The sequence below is a fragment of the Protobothrops mucrosquamatus genome, unplaced genomic scaffold, assembly GCF_001527695.2.
Source record: "Protobothrops mucrosquamatus isolate PMUCROS unplaced genomic scaffold, P.Mucros_1.0 scaffold_89, whole genome shotgun sequence".
NCBI lineage: Eukaryota > Metazoa > Chordata > Lepidosauria > Squamata > Viperidae > Protobothrops > Protobothrops mucrosquamatus.
The window spans coordinates 607,349-628,966 of NW_015386165.1; the positions used below are offsets into that span (position 1 = coordinate 607,349).

Below are 21,618 nucleotides of genomic sequence, written 5' to 3' on the forward strand. Positions count from 1 at the left end.
AGAACTGAGATGGAGGAACCACTAAATTCAGATAGTCTCTACGAGCCAGAGTTGTACGTCCTGTTCATGGGCAAGATCAAGTCAAGACTGGGCATAGGTCCAAGGACAGGGCGTGACAACTTTGGCTGACTTGATCTGATTGGGCAGGAATACAGTCACTACCCACGGGTGGATCCTCCATCTCCAGTGCTGGAGAAAAACGCCAAGCGTTTAGGCGCTGCACTGATCCCAGCGCTGCAAGGGGAAATGGAGAATTCACGAATGGGGAAAAAAGAACCATACAACCTGCTCTGTAGTTAAGTTTGAAACTGGGAGCCAAACTGACACGTCTTTTCTGGGCACAGACTAAGTCGTGACTGGGAGGTCTCCTGGCCCAGGAGAGACGTGGCAAGTTTGACAGACTTAGTCTAATTGGGCAGGAAGACAGAGTTAACCCATTGGTGGATTCTCCATCCATCATGCTGGAGAAAGTGACAGTCACCTTAGGCCTTTTTTTGGTAAACATCAGCATCTTCCAAACCTACTAATATATCCTGCTCATTTCAATAGCTCATTGTTGCTATACTCGACAACTGAGTTCATTATTACTATATACAAAATTAGTTTTTTTTTTCTTTTAATAGACACTTATGTTGTAGTGTGCCAATTTATCACACAAGCATGCCCTCATATAGAAAAACATTAGTCTACCTTATATGTCTATTATAAAAATTATCTCATTCATTTTAAGGCAATTGTTATTATTAAGTAGAAAGAGAACCTAATAATTCCAGGAATTGTATCAAATTTTGACTTCTACTTTTTCCCCCCACTAGTTTTTATACATCTATAAAAGGTATCCGAAATACTACCACTCCTGGTTTCTTTGGTTTCTTCTTTGTACCAGTTCAAATCAAATTATTAATGTAAAGCCAAAGATGCAGAGGTAGTACATTGAAATCTTGGAATTGCATAATTACTGATGTGTATTTCAATTAACTTAACATATTATCTTATTTCCTATATATATGTAAACTGATCTTTTCACTACTTTCCCGCGTACTTTAGACAAAATATCAAGAACTCAAATACACTTGCTTTATCTACTGCAGTCACACAAATCAAATATTAATCTAAGCAAATTCAAATGTGTATTAATATCCTTCACCAAAAGAAACATTTGAATTGCCAAGGAGTAGGAAGTATAAGACCACTGTTTTCCATATCAAGCAAAGCAGGTAATTAATTGCTATTCTGACATAGTTCTTTATCACCAAAATGCACATCACTGCTAAGTTTTTCTCAACATCACTTTACTGTGCTACATCAAAGCAAAAGCTGATGTTTCAGGGTCCTATTCACTCATTTAATACAGAAGCATAAATATATTTTTAGACACTATTATTACGTACACTGAAAAAATCTAATTCTAAAATATAGAAAGACAAACATGCAAATGTGATATTTTCTCCATAAAAGATTGCATTTCATTTTCCAGTTCCAAGAAGCTAGTTCACTTAATTTTGAATGCAGAGTAATTAGGCATGCAAATAATCTAGAAGCACTTTGAAATTTTAGATTGTGTGCAATCAATCCTATTCTTTTTCTTCTGCACATAGAGACCTCTCATTAGAAGATAAATGTCTTCCAGATGTCTTATTTTAAAGATCATACTATTAAGAAAATACACAATATTCACAAGATATTATGAACTGGATCTAAATTTAGTTGTATACAAGGAGGCTGGATGCCAGAATATCACTGAACAAGTACCCGAAATGGAAAATATAACATTTAAAATAAAGCAACATACTTTATAGAGAGGGTATTTGGGAGAAAATGTAAGTAAACATGGTGGCACAGTGATTAGAATGCAATATTACAGACTAACTCTGCCAACAGCCAGGATTTGAACCTGACCAGCTCATGTTTGACTCATCCTTCCATCCTTCCGAGGTCAATAAAGTGAGGACCCAGATTGTTGGGGGGCAATATTGGCTGACTCTGTAAATTGCTCAGAGAGTGCTGTAAAGCACAATGGAGCAGTATATAAGTGCTATTGCTATTACTAAACTAACTTACATTGTCATAATTTAAGAGAAAATTTATATAAAATGATGTAGTGTTGGTATATGACACCAACAAAATTATCAAAACTATTTATAAAAGTATTTCAAACCAGTGCTGGAAATTCTGGTTACCAATTCATATAATGGTTAAACTAATTGGAAAACCAGGAATCATTTAGCTGCAGGATAATGAATCTATGTTTCATATCAAACTTTCAAAATACAGCTCCTTTTTTATATAAAGAACCAACCAGAAGATTTTATCTGTTTTTCAGTGAATGGTTAATTAACAATGAGTAGTGATATTATAATAGAGAAAACTCTTTCTAAACATGATATTGTCTTTAGGATTTTTGCAATGAACATCTGAGTCATAACTATATAACAGAGGAGCCAAGATTACAGACCTCAAGTATTAAAATCAGTCATGACTGACAATCATGGTTAACCATGATTGTTAACCATGGTTAACCATGATTGTTAACAGCTATTTCTTAGTCCAGTCAGTTTATATATTAGGGTTTACTGAAATATGTAATTTCTCAAAGCTCTTTGCATAATCCAAATATACTATGTAGTTGTAATGGGCAGATTTTCCATTTAAAAAAAAAAAAAATACAGCTGCCCCTCTATTCTTGAAAATAAGATTGCATTTAATTCTTTTTTAATGTTAAATTTAATTCTCTCCATATCTGGAGGATGTTACAAAATCCTAGTAGACATTCCACCAAAACACACATACATACACACACTTTGTAAGTAAGCAAAGCCTCAAGATTTCCTTCAGAACATATAACATATGTACAAATGACTTGAATAAAATAAAAAACTTTTTTCCAAAGTACTACATAATTTAGTAATATAGTAACTATGGAATATTTTATTAGCTTAATCATTTAATTATATTGGAAATTCTGCCATCTGTGAAAAAGTTTTCCTGACAATAAACTGCTATTCTTTAATGAACTTACCTTTTTCTTGTCTCTCATGGACCCTTTGCCTCGGACCATTATCTTACATCCTGTTTCAGCCTCAAGTTGTTTAGCTGTTAGCCCTCTAGGCCCAAGAATTCTTCCAACAAAATTAAACTGAAATTTTAAAGAAGAAAAATAATTGCTCAGAACAGAGTGAAAATAATTAACAGCCAGCATTCTGTAAAACTTTGCCTTAGCACATGTCTATAATTCTGAATTATTCCTTCAAAACAATGAAAAAAACTTTGTTGAAGTTAAAAAAGTGCACTAGAAAATAGAACAAAGCTAGCTAATAAGTTACAACAGATGCTAACATTACAATATATTAAAATTACCATAATTGTTAAACAATTGAACTTGTCAAAGGAATTGTAAATTTCCACAACTTCAGTGAGTGCTAATATCCAGTACTTATCAGTTAGGAGGAGGAAGGAATTGTCCTTTCAGTGGGTGTGCAAGTCACCTAAGGCAGTGATGGCGAACCTTTTAGAGACCCAGTGCCCAAACCGCAACCCAAAACCCACTTATTTATCACCGGGTGCCGGGTGGGCGTGGCCGCGGTGGTCATGTCAGACTGGGTGCGCGGGGGCAGGGTGGTGGGGGCCAGTCCCTCGCTATCTCCGGCGCAAGGCACGCGTGCCCACAGAGAGGGCTCTGAGTGCCACCTCTGGCACGCGTGCCATAGGTTCGCCACCACTGACCTAAGGAAAGCATTATTTGGTAAACTTGCCACACCATAAAGAAGGGCCATTATAAAAATACAGGCAAGACTATTTTTTTCTAGTTAGCAAGGGCCAAAATCTCTTGTAGAACACTGTAATTTAATTTTCCTTCTTATAGTGAAGGTGGGAAAACATTGTAATGGCTAGAGTTAAAGCTGTTCTACAGGATGGGCAGAGATAAACATTTGACAGGGAAGAATGATCTCTCCATAAGCACATTTACCGCAGAAGTAAGATTTTATTTCATGCTGGATATCAGTATCTAGCACCCTTTGTTTCAATTCAGACCAGGCTTTCTCAGGAGCATGCCAACCAAGACAATGGGTTAACGGTACATGATATATCAAATAATATGACTGGCTTCTATGACAACATAAAAGTCTTACTATATGTAAACCAAAGCACTGTTCCCCCCCTTATTGTAGCTGGGATATTATTGGTATAACGATTAGCAAAATGAAAAGTTATATTTGAAAGTTTATGAGCCCTAATGGTGACATCTCTCTTCTAGGTCATCAAGGCTTAGAAAATATATCTAAATGTTTAAAGAACTCAATTTGATCAATGTTTTCTAAGAGTAGCAGGAATAATAGGCCTTTTAGGAAAGGTGACATTTTGATAGTAGACTAGTAGTTATTAGCTACTAGCAGATCACAGAAACTCTGAGATCTACTCCGTGTTACCAAGAGAGTTGATATATTGGAATACAGATGAGTGAAAACAAATCTATTATTTAATAAGAGGAGGAAGAAATTCAAGCTTTGTGAGAACCACTTTGCTTTGCCTATTTGTGAATATTAATTATGGGTGAAAAAAATCCTGAAGCACTAGAGCAACACTGTTACAGTGCCTTCATATGGTTTCATCCTCTGCAACAATTTAATAAATAAATAAATAAACAAAAGATGAAAAAGTTTTCCCCAGAACCTAGCTAGGATTGAATCAAAATCTACCTTTAAAACAGTAAAGGGGCTTTGTCTTCCAGTAATCATTTTGAGCAGCGCTGATCCCAGTGCTGCTGAAATGCCCTGGATGCAAGGGAGAATCCAACAAAGTAAGCTCAATACTACCTGCTTTCTGGGAGCCAAGATTGCCACGTCTGTTTGAGCTGGAGACCAAGTCAAGACTGGACGGACGTGGCAAGTTTGGCTGACTTGGTCTAATGAGCAGGAAGACAGAGCAAACCCATTGGTGGATTGGGTCGAATAGGCCCCACCAGGGAGAGGGGTCGAATAGACCCCACCAGGGAGAGGGGTCCGGAGCAGACTCCTCATCTTCGGATAATTGGATGTCCATTCCTCTGGGCTTGAGTCTCTGTCCTGAGACGAGTGGGGCGAAGGCCAGCCACTGTGGGTGTGAATGTGGCCTCTGGTGCTGATTGGGACATGGGTGAAGTCGTTTCTGGGAAGCACAGGACCCAGCAGGAGACGTGGCTACTTTGTCAGACTTAGTCTAATTGGGCAGGAAGACAGTCTAAACCCATTCGTGGATTCTCCATCCTCATGCTGGAGAAAGACAATGTAAAGGATCCCATGAGGATGACTGTAGTATTTTTCAGTTTGAAGATGAAGGAGAAGGCAGTATCAAGTGTTGACTGTCCTTCTTTGAAACCAGCTTGTTCTGTGCTATCCAGTGTTGAGTTTTCCACATTGGTGCCAACTGTACCCTTGCTAAACAGGCTTATAAAGCTGGTGTTAATTTACTCCTTATTTCCTTTTTGGTATACTGATATTATGATAAATCAATTCAAATCTGGAAAGAGGAATCAACATATATAAATAACAATGCCAGGATTAACCATTCCATGTTTGCCTTTAGCATTTCTGCTAAGCACTTCCACCTGGAAACAACACTGGATGTCAGTTTGCTGTGATAGCAGATAATAATACAATGAAACTTAAATGTTTGGTGAATCAGTAACCAAGATGTGTAAAATTTGGCTTATATTTCAGGAACCATCAAGTAATAAGCATGAACAGAAGTTTTTAAATAGAAAAAAACAAGATACAGGTGTCCTTGACTTACGATAAGTTCATTTAGTGATTGTTTGAATCATTGAATGAAGCACTGAAAAAAGTGACTTATGACCATTTTCGCACTTATGACCGTTACATTTGGATGGTGGACAGCTGGTTCATATTTATGATTCTTGCAGTATCCCAGAGTCATGTGATCACTTTTTATGACCTTCTGACTAGCAAAGAAAATGGGAAGGGGCGTTGTCTTACCTGAACGCCTTTTCTCAGTACGGAGATGGAGAATCCACCAATGGGTAATCAAAGTCTGCCTGCCTGACCAAGTAGCCAAACTTGACACGCCCCCTCTTGCTGTAGATCCAGTCTTAACGAGGTGGAAGTGGCTGAAGATGGAGGTGTTGGCTCTCAAACCCTTGAGTTTGGCCTATCTGACCTAGAAGGGTGGGTGTGGATTCTCCATCTCCGTACTGAGAAAAGGCGTTCAGGTAAGACAACGCCCCTTCTCCAGTACAGGAGATGGAGAATCCACCAATGGGACATACCAAAGCCTCACTGTCCCGTTGGGTGGGAAACAGAGGCCGGATTAGTGTCTTGAGACACCACTTGCTGGAGGACACGCCACCCGAAGGAGGCATCCGCAGAAGCAAAGCGGTCAATTTTATAGTGACGCACAAACGGAGAAGGTGATGACCATGTCGCAGCTCTGCAAACCTCTTCGATAGAAGCTTGTGTGGCCCATGCTGCAGAGGTAGCAGCGCTGGGAGTGGAATGAGCAGTGAGATGACTTGGAGTCGGCAGGGAAGAGGACTGGTACGCTTCCGCAATACAATTTCTGATCCACCTGCCAATTGTGCCGGCGGAGACCTTCTGCCCTAGAGAAGCCGGGCGAAAGGATACAAATAGGGCTTCAGACCAACGAAATGGTTCCGTGCGCTTGATATAATGGCGCAACGGCCTACGAACGTCCAGCATATGCCGCTGCCGCTCCAAGTCATGAGAAGGGTTCGGACAAAAATTTGGTAGGACGACCTCCTGTGATCTGTGAAAGAGTGAGTTTACCTTTGGAATAAAGGAAGGATCCAGACGTAAGACCACCCTGTCACTGTGGAAGATTCAAAGATCGTTCCTGACTGAAAGGGCGGCTAGCTCAGATATGTGCCTGGCCGATGTGATGGCGATCAGGAACGTCACCTTGAGCGATAGGTTCCGCAACGGTATGGATCTTAGGGGTTCAAAGGGTGGTTTTGTTAAAACGCAAAGGACGTGTGGTAATTCCCAGGACGGGAACCTGTGAACCACAGGAGGCCTGGTATTACACGCTCCTTTAAGAAAGGCGCGAATTCTGGGATGGTGTGCTAGGGGAACTGCATCTGCACCAGTGAGTAGCGTGGATAAGGCTGCCACCTGTCTGCGAAGAGTCGCAGGGGCGAGGCCTCGATCCAGTCCGTCCAGAAGATAATCCACCACCTGGGGAATGGATAAGTTGTGAATGTCAAACCGCCGCCTTTGACACCAATCGCAAAAATTCTTCCAGGTAGAGTCATAGATACGATTGGTCGCCGGACGGCGATCAGCCTGTATTATGGTAATGGCACGTGGAGAAAACAATTCCTGGGCCATTATGCCGCGTTCAAGCGCCAGACGGTTAGTTGCAACAATTGAGGGTCTGGATGGCAGATGGTCCCCTGATGTAGTGACACCCGATGAGGGGGAATTCTCCACAGGGGGAACTGGGACAGGTTCATCAGATCCGCGAACCACGGCCTCTGAGGCCAGTATGGAGCCACGAGTATCAGTTCTGCTCGCTCCAAGAGGATTTTGCAGATCGTTGATGGGATGAGTGGCAGGGGAGGGAAGGCGTACAGGAGGCCCTTGGGCCACTGAATCCTCAAGGCATCTGTCCCTTCTGCTGCCGGAAGGAAGTAGCGGGAGTAGAACCTGGGGAGTTGTGTATTGTCCGCTGAGGCGAACAGGTCTAGGGTCGGAAGACCGAACCTGCGAACTATTTTGGAGAACAAGTCCGGGTGCAGTCCCCATTCCGATGGATCTACCGTGGAGCGACTCAGAAAGTCCGCTTGTAGGTTGTTGATCCCCGAAATGTGTTCTGCTTTGAGTGAGGCCAGGTTGGACTCCACCCAGGTGAACAGGAGACGTGCCTCGGTCATGAGTGATCTGGACGTGGTACCCCCCTGACAGTTGTGTGCCTTGGCCGCCACGTTGTCCGTGAGGACTAGAACGTACCGGCCTTGAATACTGACGCTGAAGTGGTGAAGGGCAAGACGGATTGCCCGTAGTTCCAGCCAATTTATGCTGTTTTGTAATTCCGAATGGGACCAACGACCTTGCGCGAAGTGAGGTTGCAAGTGGGCTCCCCAACCGTAAAGACTGGCGTCTGTCGTGATGGTGACGCGGTCTGGTTCCTTGAAGAGTGACCCTTTGGTCACTGCCCGAGAGAACCACCATCGCAGTGCCCTGCGGATGTGTATGGGAACCCTGACTGGTTGGGTGGATGCGCTGGCATTCTTGCGCTGGAAGGAAAGAAGGAACCATTGGAGGTCCCGAAGGTGAAATCTGGCCCATGGTACTATGGCTATGGAGGAGACCATCTTGGCTAATAATTGGGAGAGTAGTATAAGTGGAACTGTGTGTTCCCTGTATACCTTGCGAGCCAGTTCCCTGATGCTGACTATCCGCTCCTGGGAGAGGTACACCATGCAGTTGGAGGTGTCTATGATGGCCCCCAGGTGTAGCAGCCTGGACGAGGGAACTGTCTGGCTTTTGGGGAAGTTTACTGAGAAACCATGTTGCTGAAGGACGCGAATGGCGACTTTCACGTCTTCCTGGGCTGCCTGAAATGATGACGCCTGGATCAAGATGTCGTCCAGGTAGCACTGTACCCGAATGGGAATTTTTCTGAGTGTGGCTGCTAACACGGTTAGGATTTTCGTGAACACCCTGGGTGCTGAGGAAAGGCCGAAGGGAAGTGCTCTGTATTGGAAGTGCTTGCCTTTGTAGCAGAAGCGTAGGAAGCGACGGTGAGCCGGATGAATAGGAATGTGGAGATATGCTTCCGTGAGGTCTATTGACGCCAGGAAGTCTCCTTGTCTGATGCCTCCTAGAATGGACTGAAGGGAGTGCATCTTGAACCTTTTGTATATTATGTAACGGTTGAGATGTTTGAGGTCCAGGATTGCTCTCCATCCTCCCGAGGCCATGGGGACCACGAAGAGGATGGAGTAGAACCCCCGGCCGTTGAAATCTGCCGGAACTGGTTCTATGGCCTGAATGTCTAGGAGATGATGGATGGCCTCCTGCATGAGCCTGTGTTTGATGGGATCCTTGGATACTGAGCAGGTGAAGCGTTCCGGGGGTGTGGCCAGAAACTCTAGGAACAGACCGGACTGGATGGTCTGTAGTACCCAGGTGTCCGAGGAGGTTAGCTCCCACTGATGAAAAAAGTGGGTCAGCCTTCCCCCGATGGGGAGGTTGGGATGGGAGTCACTTGGACTTCCGATAGGCGCGGCCTGCTCCGCGAAATGGCCGCTTGGACTGGCCCTGTTGTCTGGATCTAAATCCCATTCTGTCATAGGGGCGGTCATAAGGTTTGTCCTGTCTGGGAACATATGACCTGGCAAACTGGTTGGAAGTTGTGGAAGCTGTTTGGCGAAAGGACTGCCTCCTGAAGTAAGGTGTAGTGCGCTTTTCAGGTTTTTTGATTATGTGCGCCATGACTTTATCCTTATTCTAAACGAGATAAGGGGTCAGGGCCTCTCCAAACAAATCAGTGCCCAGGTAGGGAGCCGTTGCTAAGCGCCACTTAAGCTTATTATCGGCCTGCCAATGTTTCAACCACAACATCCTTCTGGCCACTATATTGGATGCTATGGCCCTGGAAGAAAAGGTGGCCGATTGGAGTGTTGCGTCCGCCGCATACTCCGTGGCTGCAACCATCTTGGCCAGGTCTTGGTGGGTCCGGACATCTTCGGCTGGGACTCTGGCCTGAAGTTGCTGGAGCCATAAAATAGTAGTCCTGACAAAAAAGGAAGCGCATGTGGCCATTTTAATGCCCCATGCGGCTGCCTGGTGGGTTTTGCGGAATGTCTGTTCCCACCTTTTGTCGTCGGCTTTAAGAGCCTTCCGACAAGTCCCCAGCTATGGCTGTCTGAGACACTAGGGGTGTCCAGGCTTCATCAACCTTGGGCACCTCGAGCGCGCCAGTGAAATCTGTGGAGGTGTGAAAGAGTTTTTTGTCCGTTCCGCTTACTGAAGGGAATGAAGGAGAAGCCCAAGGCTTCTTAATTCCTTTCAAAAAGATTGAAGGGCACAGAACGTGGTGTTCGGTTGCTACCTTTTCAAAAAATATAGGTCTGGGACTGTCGTCAGTTGCTGTCTGTGGCTGGGGAAACTGGTCTGATCCTATGTTGGCCGTAGAGGTGGCCTTACGTAGGATGGTCAGGAATAGATTGGGGTTGAACAGCCCTCCCGATGGGGAGGGGTCTGGAGGCGGACCCTCATCTTCTGAAAAATCAAATTCCGGTTGTTCCTCACCCTGAGGAGAGGAGTAACCGCTCATGGAAGATTGAGCCGGGGATGTTGGTTCCTGAATGACAGGAAAATCTATGGGAAGCTCGTAGGGCGGCATGGCCGACGTGGAGGCCTCCTGATCCGTATGTATTGAACGCTGTGCTAGCGCTCGGTCTACAACCTTGGCTAGCAGCGCTTCAAGACGGCTGTCAGCAAAGATGTCTCCAATGCTCTGTCCCGTGACTCCAGAAGAAGGGAGTGGGACAGACTGTGGGGAAGGGCCCAGCAGAGATGCTAGCTACTGGGCTGGTGCGGAAGGGGTCCCTGGGATTGACCATACTCCCTGAGTGGATGAAGAAGGACCCAGGGGCAGTGCAACCTCGGTGGCCGTCAACTGATCCATATCCAGGTGGGCCTGCCTCTGTGCTCTGGAGAACTCCTTCTCCAGAGCCTGGTGCCTACGGCTGGCTTGCTTCTCCGCCAACTTGGAGGGCTTCTTGAGCGTATGCTTTGTCTTGGATTTACACTTGCCTGCCGCCTTCTGTCCAGAAGGGTTAGTGAAGCCGTCATTTGGGGATGGAGAGGGCATGCCCATGGCCTGAGACAACGGTGATCCCTCCATCCCACTAGAGCAGTCCCAGAAAGGAATGGGAGTAAGCTCTGGCAGACAAGCAGTTGGCGGGAGCGAAATTGGAACAAGTACCAAAGACTGTTCCCCTGACCACCCGACCAATAAATTATCTCTCTGGGTTACTGGTCACGGTAGGTGAGGCAAAAGACCGAAGGCACATTTGGAACCATTTGGAGGCCTTAGGTGGCCAGGCAGTGGGCACCAATGATTACACAGTCCAACAATCCCCCAAGGAACGCTAGGCCTAGGATCTCAGATTCAGATGGCGGCCAGTGAGTGAAACATTAAATTATGATCTCCTGTACCTGTGCTGGGTGGCTTAGGACTCGATAGGCCGAAATCCAAAATGGCCGCTGTTGCCCTTAATAGGCCTATTTGGGCCTAGCAGGAACACGAGGTCCTCAAAATGGCCGCTATCTCGCAGTGGCCTTGGACCAACTCCCCACATGGGCAACCTTGAGGACCAACTCCCCTTGAGGGAAAACTAGAAAAAGTGGGGGAATTAGCTGTTATTCCCCCCCTTGTTATTCAAAGCGCCGATTGAAGCAGCCAGCAAAAAAATTTTTAGGGATCCAAAATGGCGGCCGCGGCTGTCCTCCTCCAAGGCACAGCCTCCACGGCCCCAAAAATGATAAAGAAAGCGACCCTGAGGGTTGCAGGTGCAGCGGCAGCAGTCGCGCTGACAAACTTTTGCTGTCCTTTTGCCTGGGGAAAGCAGGCAAAATGGGAGAGCATAGCAAATTTTCGGCCGAAAAAACGGCTTTCAAAATGGCGGCCGCGAGTACCTCGTTGCTCTGGGAGGCTCAGACGATCCGGATTCTAAAAGAATCCAAACGATCGAGCCTGCCAGGCACCCTACAAAGGGGGTGCAAATTAAAGGGGAATGGGGAGAAAACGCAGCAAGCTGTCTCTGCTGCTGTTTCTTCCCCCCCCTTTCGTTCAGGGCCTTGTGTAGGGAATTTGGAAATAATTTCCCCCCCCCACACCCCACCTAAATAAAATGGGAAGGGTGTGGAATTAATTGAATTAGGGAGAAAAGGAGTTAATAGCCAAATTAAGGGGAAAATGAGAAATCCCTAAGGATTTCAGTCCAAACTGGAATTAATTTTCTTCCCCACTCACACCCCCAGTTAATTTGAATGGGAAGGGAATGAGTTTTAAATTTAAAGAAACAATTCCAATTAAGTCAAAGGAAAAGGAGAATTCACCAAGGGCTTTCTGTCTAACCTGATATCTGCTGCGAGCCAAGCCAACACACGACTTATCAAGAGCTGAGACCAAGTTAAGACTGGATCTACAGCAAGAGGGGGCGTGTCAAGTTTGGCTACTTGGTCTCAAGAGCAGGCAGACTTTGATTACCCATTGGTGGATTCTCCATCTCCTGTACTGGAGAAAGCTAGATTCACTTAACAAGGGTGTTACTAATTTAACAACTACAATGATTCACTAAACTATGGCAAGAAAGGTCATAAAATGGGGCAAAACTCACTTAATAAATTTCTCATTTAGCAACATAAATTCTGGGCTCAATTGTGATTGTCAGTTGAGGATATCTGTATTTAAAATTAATATTTTTTGATAACTGGGCAAGCCTTCTTGGCTATCAAATTTTCCAGTTTTTTTTTTTGTTTTTTTTACAAAAATTCAACAGGTTAAAATTATTTTCCATTCAAGGACAATTGCAAATGATGTGAATTAGAGACTATATAGTTGTTAAAACCTTCAATAAACTGTCACTAACCATAGCACATTCACAATCAAAGAATGGTTTTGAGAGGCGCTTGGTTCCTTAAGTCCAAGATAAAGTCTTGAACTCAATTAGTAACTGGAAGTTACTCAAAGCATCTAAGATGCACTACTTGGCACAAATAGCTAGCTGGAATTAGAGGGTACATAGTGAAGCTTAAGAAGTGTACTTTACCTCCTTGGTGCCCTTAATTCTCTTAGCTCTCTCCCTAGGGAATTAATCAGGTGATCTGTATCCAGTTTCTGAACCTGAATATTCATTACTATCTTCACTGTGATCAGTAGACATCATGATTAGGCTGAGTAGCAATCCAGAAAGAGGCACTATTACAAAATACTGTAGACTAATCGATACCAGACCAAAAACTATAGTACTGTTTACTGTTTACCGCATAGGAATATATTCATCAACCTAAGTACTGAAATTCTAATAACACATTATAAACTTCCTTTAAAAACAAGAATATAGAAATAACTCTAGTGATTATATACTTCTTTCTGATTTTCTTTCCTTCTTATTAGTTTTAAGCCCAATGCTTTATTGAATGACAGCCATTTAGTAAAGGATTAGGGTTAGTCTTCTCCATGGCAGCTTTAGCACCAATAACATGATCTTAAAATTCCACAGATGTTAAAATGTTTGCATTCTTCTGTCTTACTAAATTTGTTGTATTACCTTGAAATCTTCTCGAATACTGAACTACTCCATACATGAGGCAAAAAAACTCCATATATAGATCCTAGGTTTATCCAAACTAGGGAAGTGAAAAGGCAAATGCAGACACCACTTATCCTGTGCAGACAGTTAAGTCTCCATACTTCAAATGAAATCCAACAAGGGGGGGGGGGGAATGAGGTAGAGAAAGGAAAGAGTATATATTTTTTACCTTCTTTAAAAAATGCATTTCACTATTTTAGCTATCAAAGATTCTGCAATATATTTAGGCATGTACAGTAGATAAAAGACCTAAAGGATCCTAAAGGGAACAAATGGATGATTACCTGGTGACTTCAGTATTATCTAAAGATGGACCATTATCTCCAATAACCTTAAAGGAACAGATTTCATATGAAAGTCTAGGAATGTCATATGAAAGTCTAGGAATTCAGGACCAATGCTCAAAAAGACCCAGGTGACTTGGAGCCAATAAAGAAAAGTTGGCAAAGAAAATTAAGATAAGTCATGAAAGAGCTTTTACATATAGTCTTCAACTATATGTAACATTGGACCTGGATATCTCCGAGACCGCCTTCTGCCTCAGATTACCTCCCATCGGCCGGTACGCTCCCACGGAGTGGGTCTCCTCAGGGTGCCGTCAGCCAGACAGTGCCGGCTGGCGACTCCCAGGGGGAGGGCCTTCTTGGTGGGAGCTCCCACCCTCTGGAACGAACTTCCCCCAGAGATCCGGGTGATCCCGGGTCTCCCTTCCTTCCGCCGCGCCCTTAAGACATGGCTATTTCAACAAGCAGGACTGGCCTAAGGGGAAATTTTTAGCGGGGTTTTAAAAACAATTTTAAATTCACAAGGCCAAATCTAATATTTCATTTTAATTATGTTTTTAATGATAGTATTGGGGGATTTTTGTATTTGTTTTTATCAGGCTGTCAGCCGCCCTGAGTCCGCAAGGAGAAGGGCGGGGTAAAAATCCAATTAATAAATAAATAAATAAATAAACTATGTTGTTCAACGACCAAAGATATGATGGTGCTGAAAAATTGGGTTTATAACTAATCCTTCAATTAGCATCTGTCACAATGTCACCCAGTCACATGATCACCATTTGCAACTTTAACAGACAGCTTCCCGCATATAAAGTCAATGGGTAAGCCAACGGGAAGTTGAAAATGATGGTCAAATGATGTTGCACTTAACCACACAGCAGAACTGACATTATGTCCAGCACAGTCACATGATATCTCACATGACCAAGTTGCTTAGTTATTGAGTTGCCAGTTTCAACTGCAGAGGACTATCTGTAGTTCTTTTCAGCGCTGCTTGCTTAATTTGAGAAGTTTTCTATCTGGTCTTTACTGCTTGCTTAATTTGAGAAGTTTTCTATCTGGTCTTTACTGCTTGCTTAATTTGAGAAGTTTTCTATCTGGTTTTGACTGTTTCTCAGGTTAAAAACAGTTATCTTTTCATACACAATTTCAGCCTTATATAACTTGTTGCGACTAATTATCTCAATTTTTACTTGATTACCTTTGTTAAACTTTAAAAATCCTTTCCTATTCCAAAGAGGGATTTTAAGTGCAGCATAAATTCAAAACCATGTGATCTAGCAATGCTGAATAAAACAAGAGAACGGGATCCATCTGTTTGTCTGTCTGTCTGAAGAAGTAGACGTACTCAGATATCCCAGACAGGATATGTGAATGTTAAGGGCAAATACCCCCTAATACTCCCAAATATACTCCTAGAAATCAAATTACTCTAAAATGCTTGTTCCTTGGTTTTCCATTTAATAATTAATATGAAGTAATCCATGTCACTTCCCATAAGGATACTATAATTGTTCAGTACAATGTAGTTAAAACCTTTAAAATCAAGTTTACCTCCTGGTAATTTAATGGAAATAGCCATTTAATTTTATTAAGAAAAATAGTAGAGAACCAATGTCCCTTTTCTGTTTCCAGGGAAAAAAATTTAACCCCATTTTTTATTTTTAACCATATTTTGTATGTATGAAACTTGAAACTAGGAGTTAATTCAATTTATGTTCTTTCAATAAAAAAGAATCCAGTTAAAAATACATGTTTAAGAAATGAAATATAACGTCAGGCTAAGTCGACATGCAAAGGTTCAATTAAACTGATTTACTGGTAAAAGCTTGTGCACAGGAATCCTCTCAACTAAAATTAATATATCTAACGGCACTCAAAGGGAACTGGACTTAGTTCTCTTGCAGCTATGTAAGGATTCTAGGCTGATCCCCCTTTTCAATCCATCCCCAGATGTCATCTCTTGTCCTACAGTTAGTAAGTATTTGTTAAGAAAACATAATACAACTACTTTCTATAAATGTATTATACAGATACACAATTATTGTAGCACCTGTTTAAAATTGTACTGATCTTGTTTTTATACTGAGCTGTTTATACTGTCACTAAGAATAGTGACAGATAGAACAAGTATAGAGCACTATGTATGTTTTTTGTATAATCAAGAATAATGATGGAAGAGAGAACAAATATAGCACTATACAATGAATCAAAAGCACAACTTTATTATACTCTTAGTATTTGGGTACTATCCTTAAATCAGTAAAATAGAGAACACAGAAATATGTACAATTTTAGTAAAAATTGTTATTTTAAAGTTATTTTTAAAAACTGCATACTGCAGCTATAGACATTTCTATAAAGAAATATTTAAAATTATTTTCTAAGAAATATGAAGCAAGATATTATATGATCTTACTTTTTAGTAAGGCACTTCAATCCAGGCATGTGGGGGGGAAAATAAAGCTCCTGCCAATAACTTATTCTCTTACTACTACCCGTTTGGATTACTTCAATGCACACTTCATACTTAAGGCTGCCTTTCACCAATCAAAACTGCAACTAGTAAAAATGATGGCGAAGAATCAGAACTGCTATAGTAATACTACACTTCATTTATAGTTGCTGCCCTTGCTTCAATATGATTCTGAGGACAATTAGAAGGTTGGGTTTGACCAATAGAACCCTATACAATTTGGCACAGAGATAATAATGGGAGCACTTTTTTCACATAGAAATAGTTCACCCAATTTATGCAGTGCAAACCTGCCGTCAACATCTTTAATGTTTGCCAGGCATATAAGATGAAGGTGGCTACAATATTTTTGAATGCAACCTCCCCACTACTACCACTACCAACTACCACGCACACCATATTGTGAAACAACCTTCCTTTATAGATTAGGTTGGTACCTTTATTTTTGGTTATCTGAAAGCCCTTGGAAAGTCATCACTGTGTCTATTGTACAATGGCAGATTTATGCACTTACGTGTGTGTGTGTGTGTGTGTGTGTGTGTGTGAAACATTAAGGAATTTTGCATAATGAATGAGCTTTCTGAAATATTGCTTTTGATCTCAAAACAAAATATAGTTGTTTTTGTCCCCTCCTCTGATCAGTTTTTCATGTGATAGCCAATTTTTTTGTGGACTGGGTAACAGATAACAATTAGCATAGGTTTTCATTCTACCTCTACTTGGACTCTTTGAGATGAAAAATAAGAGAGCAACAAGCTTGTTCTCAGTTTTTAATGTCAAAACACTTCATTTTCTATCATATTAAATGTAAAATGTGGGACCATTTTAAACTTTATTGCCACAAGAGATAGCTGGGAGTATAGGGGCTGTTTTTCCCAAGCTCAAAGCAGCATGTTTTCTATTTCACTCCCCTATTTAAACACATGTTTAATACTGTAGTTAGGGAGACAGGATTAAATCAATTAAACTGAACCCACTGTAGAGTTAGTATGTTGAGATGTCAAACTGAGACTGGGAAAACAGGTTAAAATTTTCCCTATTAAACCGTCATGTGGTGTGACTGCTTTTTTTAAAGATCTGAAATCAGTGCCTTTAAGTATCTGAAGGCTTTAGATCAGTGGTTCTCAACCTGTGGGTTGGGACCCCATTTGGGGTCGATCGACCATTTCATGGGGGTCGCCAAGCAAGGCTGTCCGCCATTTTTTTTGTCCGCCATTTTTTCCGCCCTTTTCCGGCGGGTGCCTTACCTCCCTTGGGCTGGGCCAGCTGGTGGTCGGCCTGCTCCGTCTCTGCCGCTTGCCAGCTACGCCTCAGCTGGCGCAGGGGGCGGAACCACACATGCGTGGCGTTCCCGGGCAGGGAAAGTCCTCGACTTACGACCGGTTGGGTAGTCCTCGACTTACGACCGGTTTAGTCCTCGACTTACGACCGGTTGGGGTCGCGGCATTAAAAAGGTTGAGAACCACTGCTTTAGATTGTCTATATTCTTCTTAAAGTCCCTGAAATCAGACTGAAAAATTTGGCCTTCTCCAATCTAGGACGTGAAAATGATAATGGGTCACTACATTTAGCCTATGACTTCTCCACTCTTGTATAGGGACAGAACAATAATTTAGATCAGGGGTGTCAAACTCAATTTCATTGAGGGCCGCATCAGCATTGCGGTTGCCCTCGGAGGGCCGGGTGGGTGTGTGGCCAGGGTGAGTGCGACCTACTGGGTGGGCGTGGAGTGGATGTGGCCTACTGGGTGGGCATGGCCAGCTCTACATCGTTCACGTCAAGGGTGCCTGGGGGGGCCTGGGCAGGAGTGGGACAGATCTGAGGGTCTCTGGCAGAAGGGGGTGGGACTGGGGCAAGCGCCAAGGCATGGTCCATTTCTTCATTCCTCACAAAGAGTGACACCTCTCCAGCATGCACCCAGGGGGTGGGGCCGACATGGCAGGGGCTGGTTCCTCGCTGTTTCTAGACAGCCTTGTGGAGCTAAGACTGAATGCCTTTCAGCATAGATGGCCACCACAAAATTGTACATTGGCTCCCGGCCAGCCTGGGCCAGGGCCAAGGCAGTGGGAGCCGTTCCCTCACTGTTTCCAAGATGGCTTCGTAGGCCACATCCAGCCCCCGGGCCTTGTGTTTGACATGTCTGATTTAGATCATTCCCATAGCATAGCGTACATATTAAGTCACTGAGTCAATGAAGTGAGATGCCTAAGAAGATACTATAGTTAGTGATATGAATATCTACAGGACTCATAAATGAATGCAAATGCCCATTTGTTTGAGTCTTATCCCCAATTTTAAAGCATAATTGACTGAACGTATTTCAAGATAATGCTCTTCTTTGCTTCTCATATGAAAAACTGAAAAGTTACTTGTGGTAATTAAAAAAAATGAAACCTATATTCATAAATTAAATCTTTCAATATGAATAAGTATGTTACAGAGAATGCCTGATTATGTTTGTAGAATGCAGGGAAATATATTTATTATATACAGTAGTACCTCTTTAGTTTGTTCACAAAGAACATGAAACTCACTTAATTTTTTTTAAAGTCTGACCTTCCCTGTCAGTTAAGAGGAGTGATAAATCCACCAGCTGTTTCCTTCTTTATATGTGGGCTACAATACATTGCTTCCTTTTTAAGGCCAATATATTTGAACAACAACAGCAGGGCTTAAACCAGCTGCTAGAATGTGACAGGCATATATTTAACTCTGATCTCATTTATTGCCCTTCTTCTCTGACAACTATCCTTTTTTCTGGCATCTACTGACATTCTTTACTTAGCTGACACAGCCATTTCACTGAGAGAACAATATGCAACCATAAAGCAGAAATTTAGGAGACATATATATTCCAGTCAAATACATTTATTGGTGATTTATTTGTTTGTGACTAGTTTTTTTGAAAGTCTTACAAATTAGGTTACCTTTATATCACTGAACTCAGAAAGATTTCCATACATAGATCTTATATTCAATTACTAGTATGTTTTAAGTCCAAAGACAAGATTGCTACAGTATTAACCAATCAGGTAAGAATTTTATTCCCACCTACAACTTATAACATTCTCAACAAAGAACTCTGTGTTTGCATCTATGTATTGAAAAATAGAACAAAAAATAATAGAAAAGCAGACAATTCCTAGTAGTCTCAGAGAACATGAACAATGTTGTAAATTCTCCTTGCAGTATCTCTGGCCAAATGTTAGAACTCATGAAGCATCTCCCCTGTACAGTATCTAGCAATGAACTTAATATAGAAACATCTAAATCAGTGGTGGTGAACCTATGGCACGGGTGCTAGAGACGGCACTCGGAGCCCTCTCTGTGGGCACACGTGTCATTGTCCCAGCCTTGCCTCCCCCCACAACCCCCTCTCCAACAGCCCCCCTGAAAGAGAGTTGCCCTTGAGCATGGCCCACACAGATAGCGCAGCCAAGGACATGGCAGCCAGGCAGCGTAGACAAGACTCTGCCCTCACACCCCATCATGCAGTTGATGCTGCAGAGCGCGGGCAGAGGGTGTGGCCGCCATAGCGCTGTTGGGCTGCCTGGGCGATCTGCAGCGGGCCCTGGAGGCGGTGAGTGGTCCTGTGGGCAGGCGGGGTGGGGGATGGGAAGCAGAGCAGGGGCGGGGCAGGGGGTGGAGCAGGGGCGGGGCCAGTTTGGGGGCACTCGATGTCTACAAGGTTCGCCATCACTGATCTAAATCAACATAGATTAGAATGAAAAGAGTACATAGCAACTCTGTCATATAATTTGGAGGTGAGACTGAATATTGACATGCACTGCAATGAGATAAGGAGTATTTGAAGATTACCCTAGTGCAGGGGTATCAAACTGCCGGCCCGCGGGCTGGATGCATCATAGTGAAACCATGTCCACACCATTGCCGGCAATGGTAAAAAAAAGTTGCGCTACATTGCAACAGGTCACATGACGTTGCAAGTTTGGCATCCTGCCCTAGTGAATCAAATCTGAAACTCAAACTGTTTCTGAAGCAATGATCCATCTCCATTGGATCACTGAATCTCTCTCAACATTATTGAGTAACACAGAATAAATGTAGATAAAAATTGGCCTTGACTGAGCTGAAAGTTTTCAAGGGAAATTTTGAACAGGGATAAAATAAAACAATTTACTATCTATCTATTTAGAAAATTTGTATTGCCGCCTACTTGCACATGACGACTCAAGGCAGCTTACATCAATAATCCATCCATCCATCCATCCATCCATCCATCCATCCATCCATCCATCCACTTCAAATGTTTCTGAAATGGGAGGAAAGACTGCTTGCTCAAATTATGAGCAATAATGGAATAATAATTATGAGCAATGGAAAACAAGAGGTACCACCTAACACAGGGGTTCCCAACCAAGGGTGCTCGCACCTCCTGGGGCGCAAGACGATATTGCAGGGGGTGTGAAAACTTGGGTTTTCAAAATGATAGTGTATATGCATAATTCGTTGCTGTTATTTTGAACTTTTGTAAGGGGTGCGAGAATATATCAGAGATGTTCTAGGGGTGCGGAGTATAGAAAGGGTTGGGAGCCACTGACCTAACATATCAATAATGAAACAATGCATAGCTCTGTGTTTAAAAATAAACAAGCAAGGGATAATTTATTTTTATGTCTACTAAGATCAAGCCACAGGATTCAAATTGTCTATATGTGATACAGGATTTTACCTTGCACCTAAGTAAGAAGATTCTACAGGATAAATGGAAGTGCTTAAACTGCATGTGTTACAATCAAAATGCTATAATTGTACGATCTTTCTGCTATAGGTATTTTCAAATATAAATGGATACTAATAGGAAAATGTGTCTTGTTAGTGCTCCCTATTGATTTAAGGCTTATGAAATATAAAAGATAAAAAATATAGAAACTAAGTAACTTACAAAGATATTCTATCATAAGCCCCAAAGGAACTTCAGATTGAGATAGTAAGGATTCAAACTTCACTCATGCACTATTAAGTTGAATTTGTCATGCAAGTATATTAAGGCAACATCAATGCAACCACAAATAGAATCAACCTGAGATTGAACTAGGTAAACATGTGATTTTCTTTTTTTTAAAAAGCTTTTTTAAATGCTAGGCTTTCTTAGCAGGTTTTACTTTATGTATAAATCTGAATCTCTGTGTCATTTTATTACAATAAATATGCAACAAAACTTGGAACTTGAAAAATGGAAAATATGGTAAGTTTTTGGAGTAATAAGCAATTTATAACATACAATATCCTCCTGATGGTCTAAAAAATTATTCCAAGCTATGGTAGACAAAGTAGTGACCATAGCAACAAAATGCTGTGGCAAAGGTTAAGAACCAAGTTGTAAGTCAAGGGTCTGTTTTAGAAAATTTAGGAACCTCAAGACGGAGAAATATTTGAATTTGGCAAAAAAATAAATGCTTCTTGGAATATTACTGTTTATAGCAACACTTTGTGGACCATTGGTCACAAACAAAGCTGGTGTTAAGTAAGCACAATGCCAGAGTCAACATTACTAA

General features: G+C 42.3%; 1 protein-coding gene across 2 annotated transcripts in view; it reads right to left on the minus strand.

Moving 5' to 3' along the window:
• QKI (QKI, KH domain containing RNA binding) overlaps positions 1–21,618 on the minus strand; it is a 108,644-nt gene that overhangs the window by 46,705 nt on the left and 40,321 nt on the right. For both annotated transcript variants that reach the window (XM_015814578.1, XM_015814587.1), the window contains exon 3: positions 3,020–3,136. In XM_015814578.1, the coding sequence (XP_015670064.1) occupies positions 3,020–3,136 (117 nt within the window). The remainder of the gene's footprint in view (positions 1–3,019; positions 3,137–21,618) is intronic.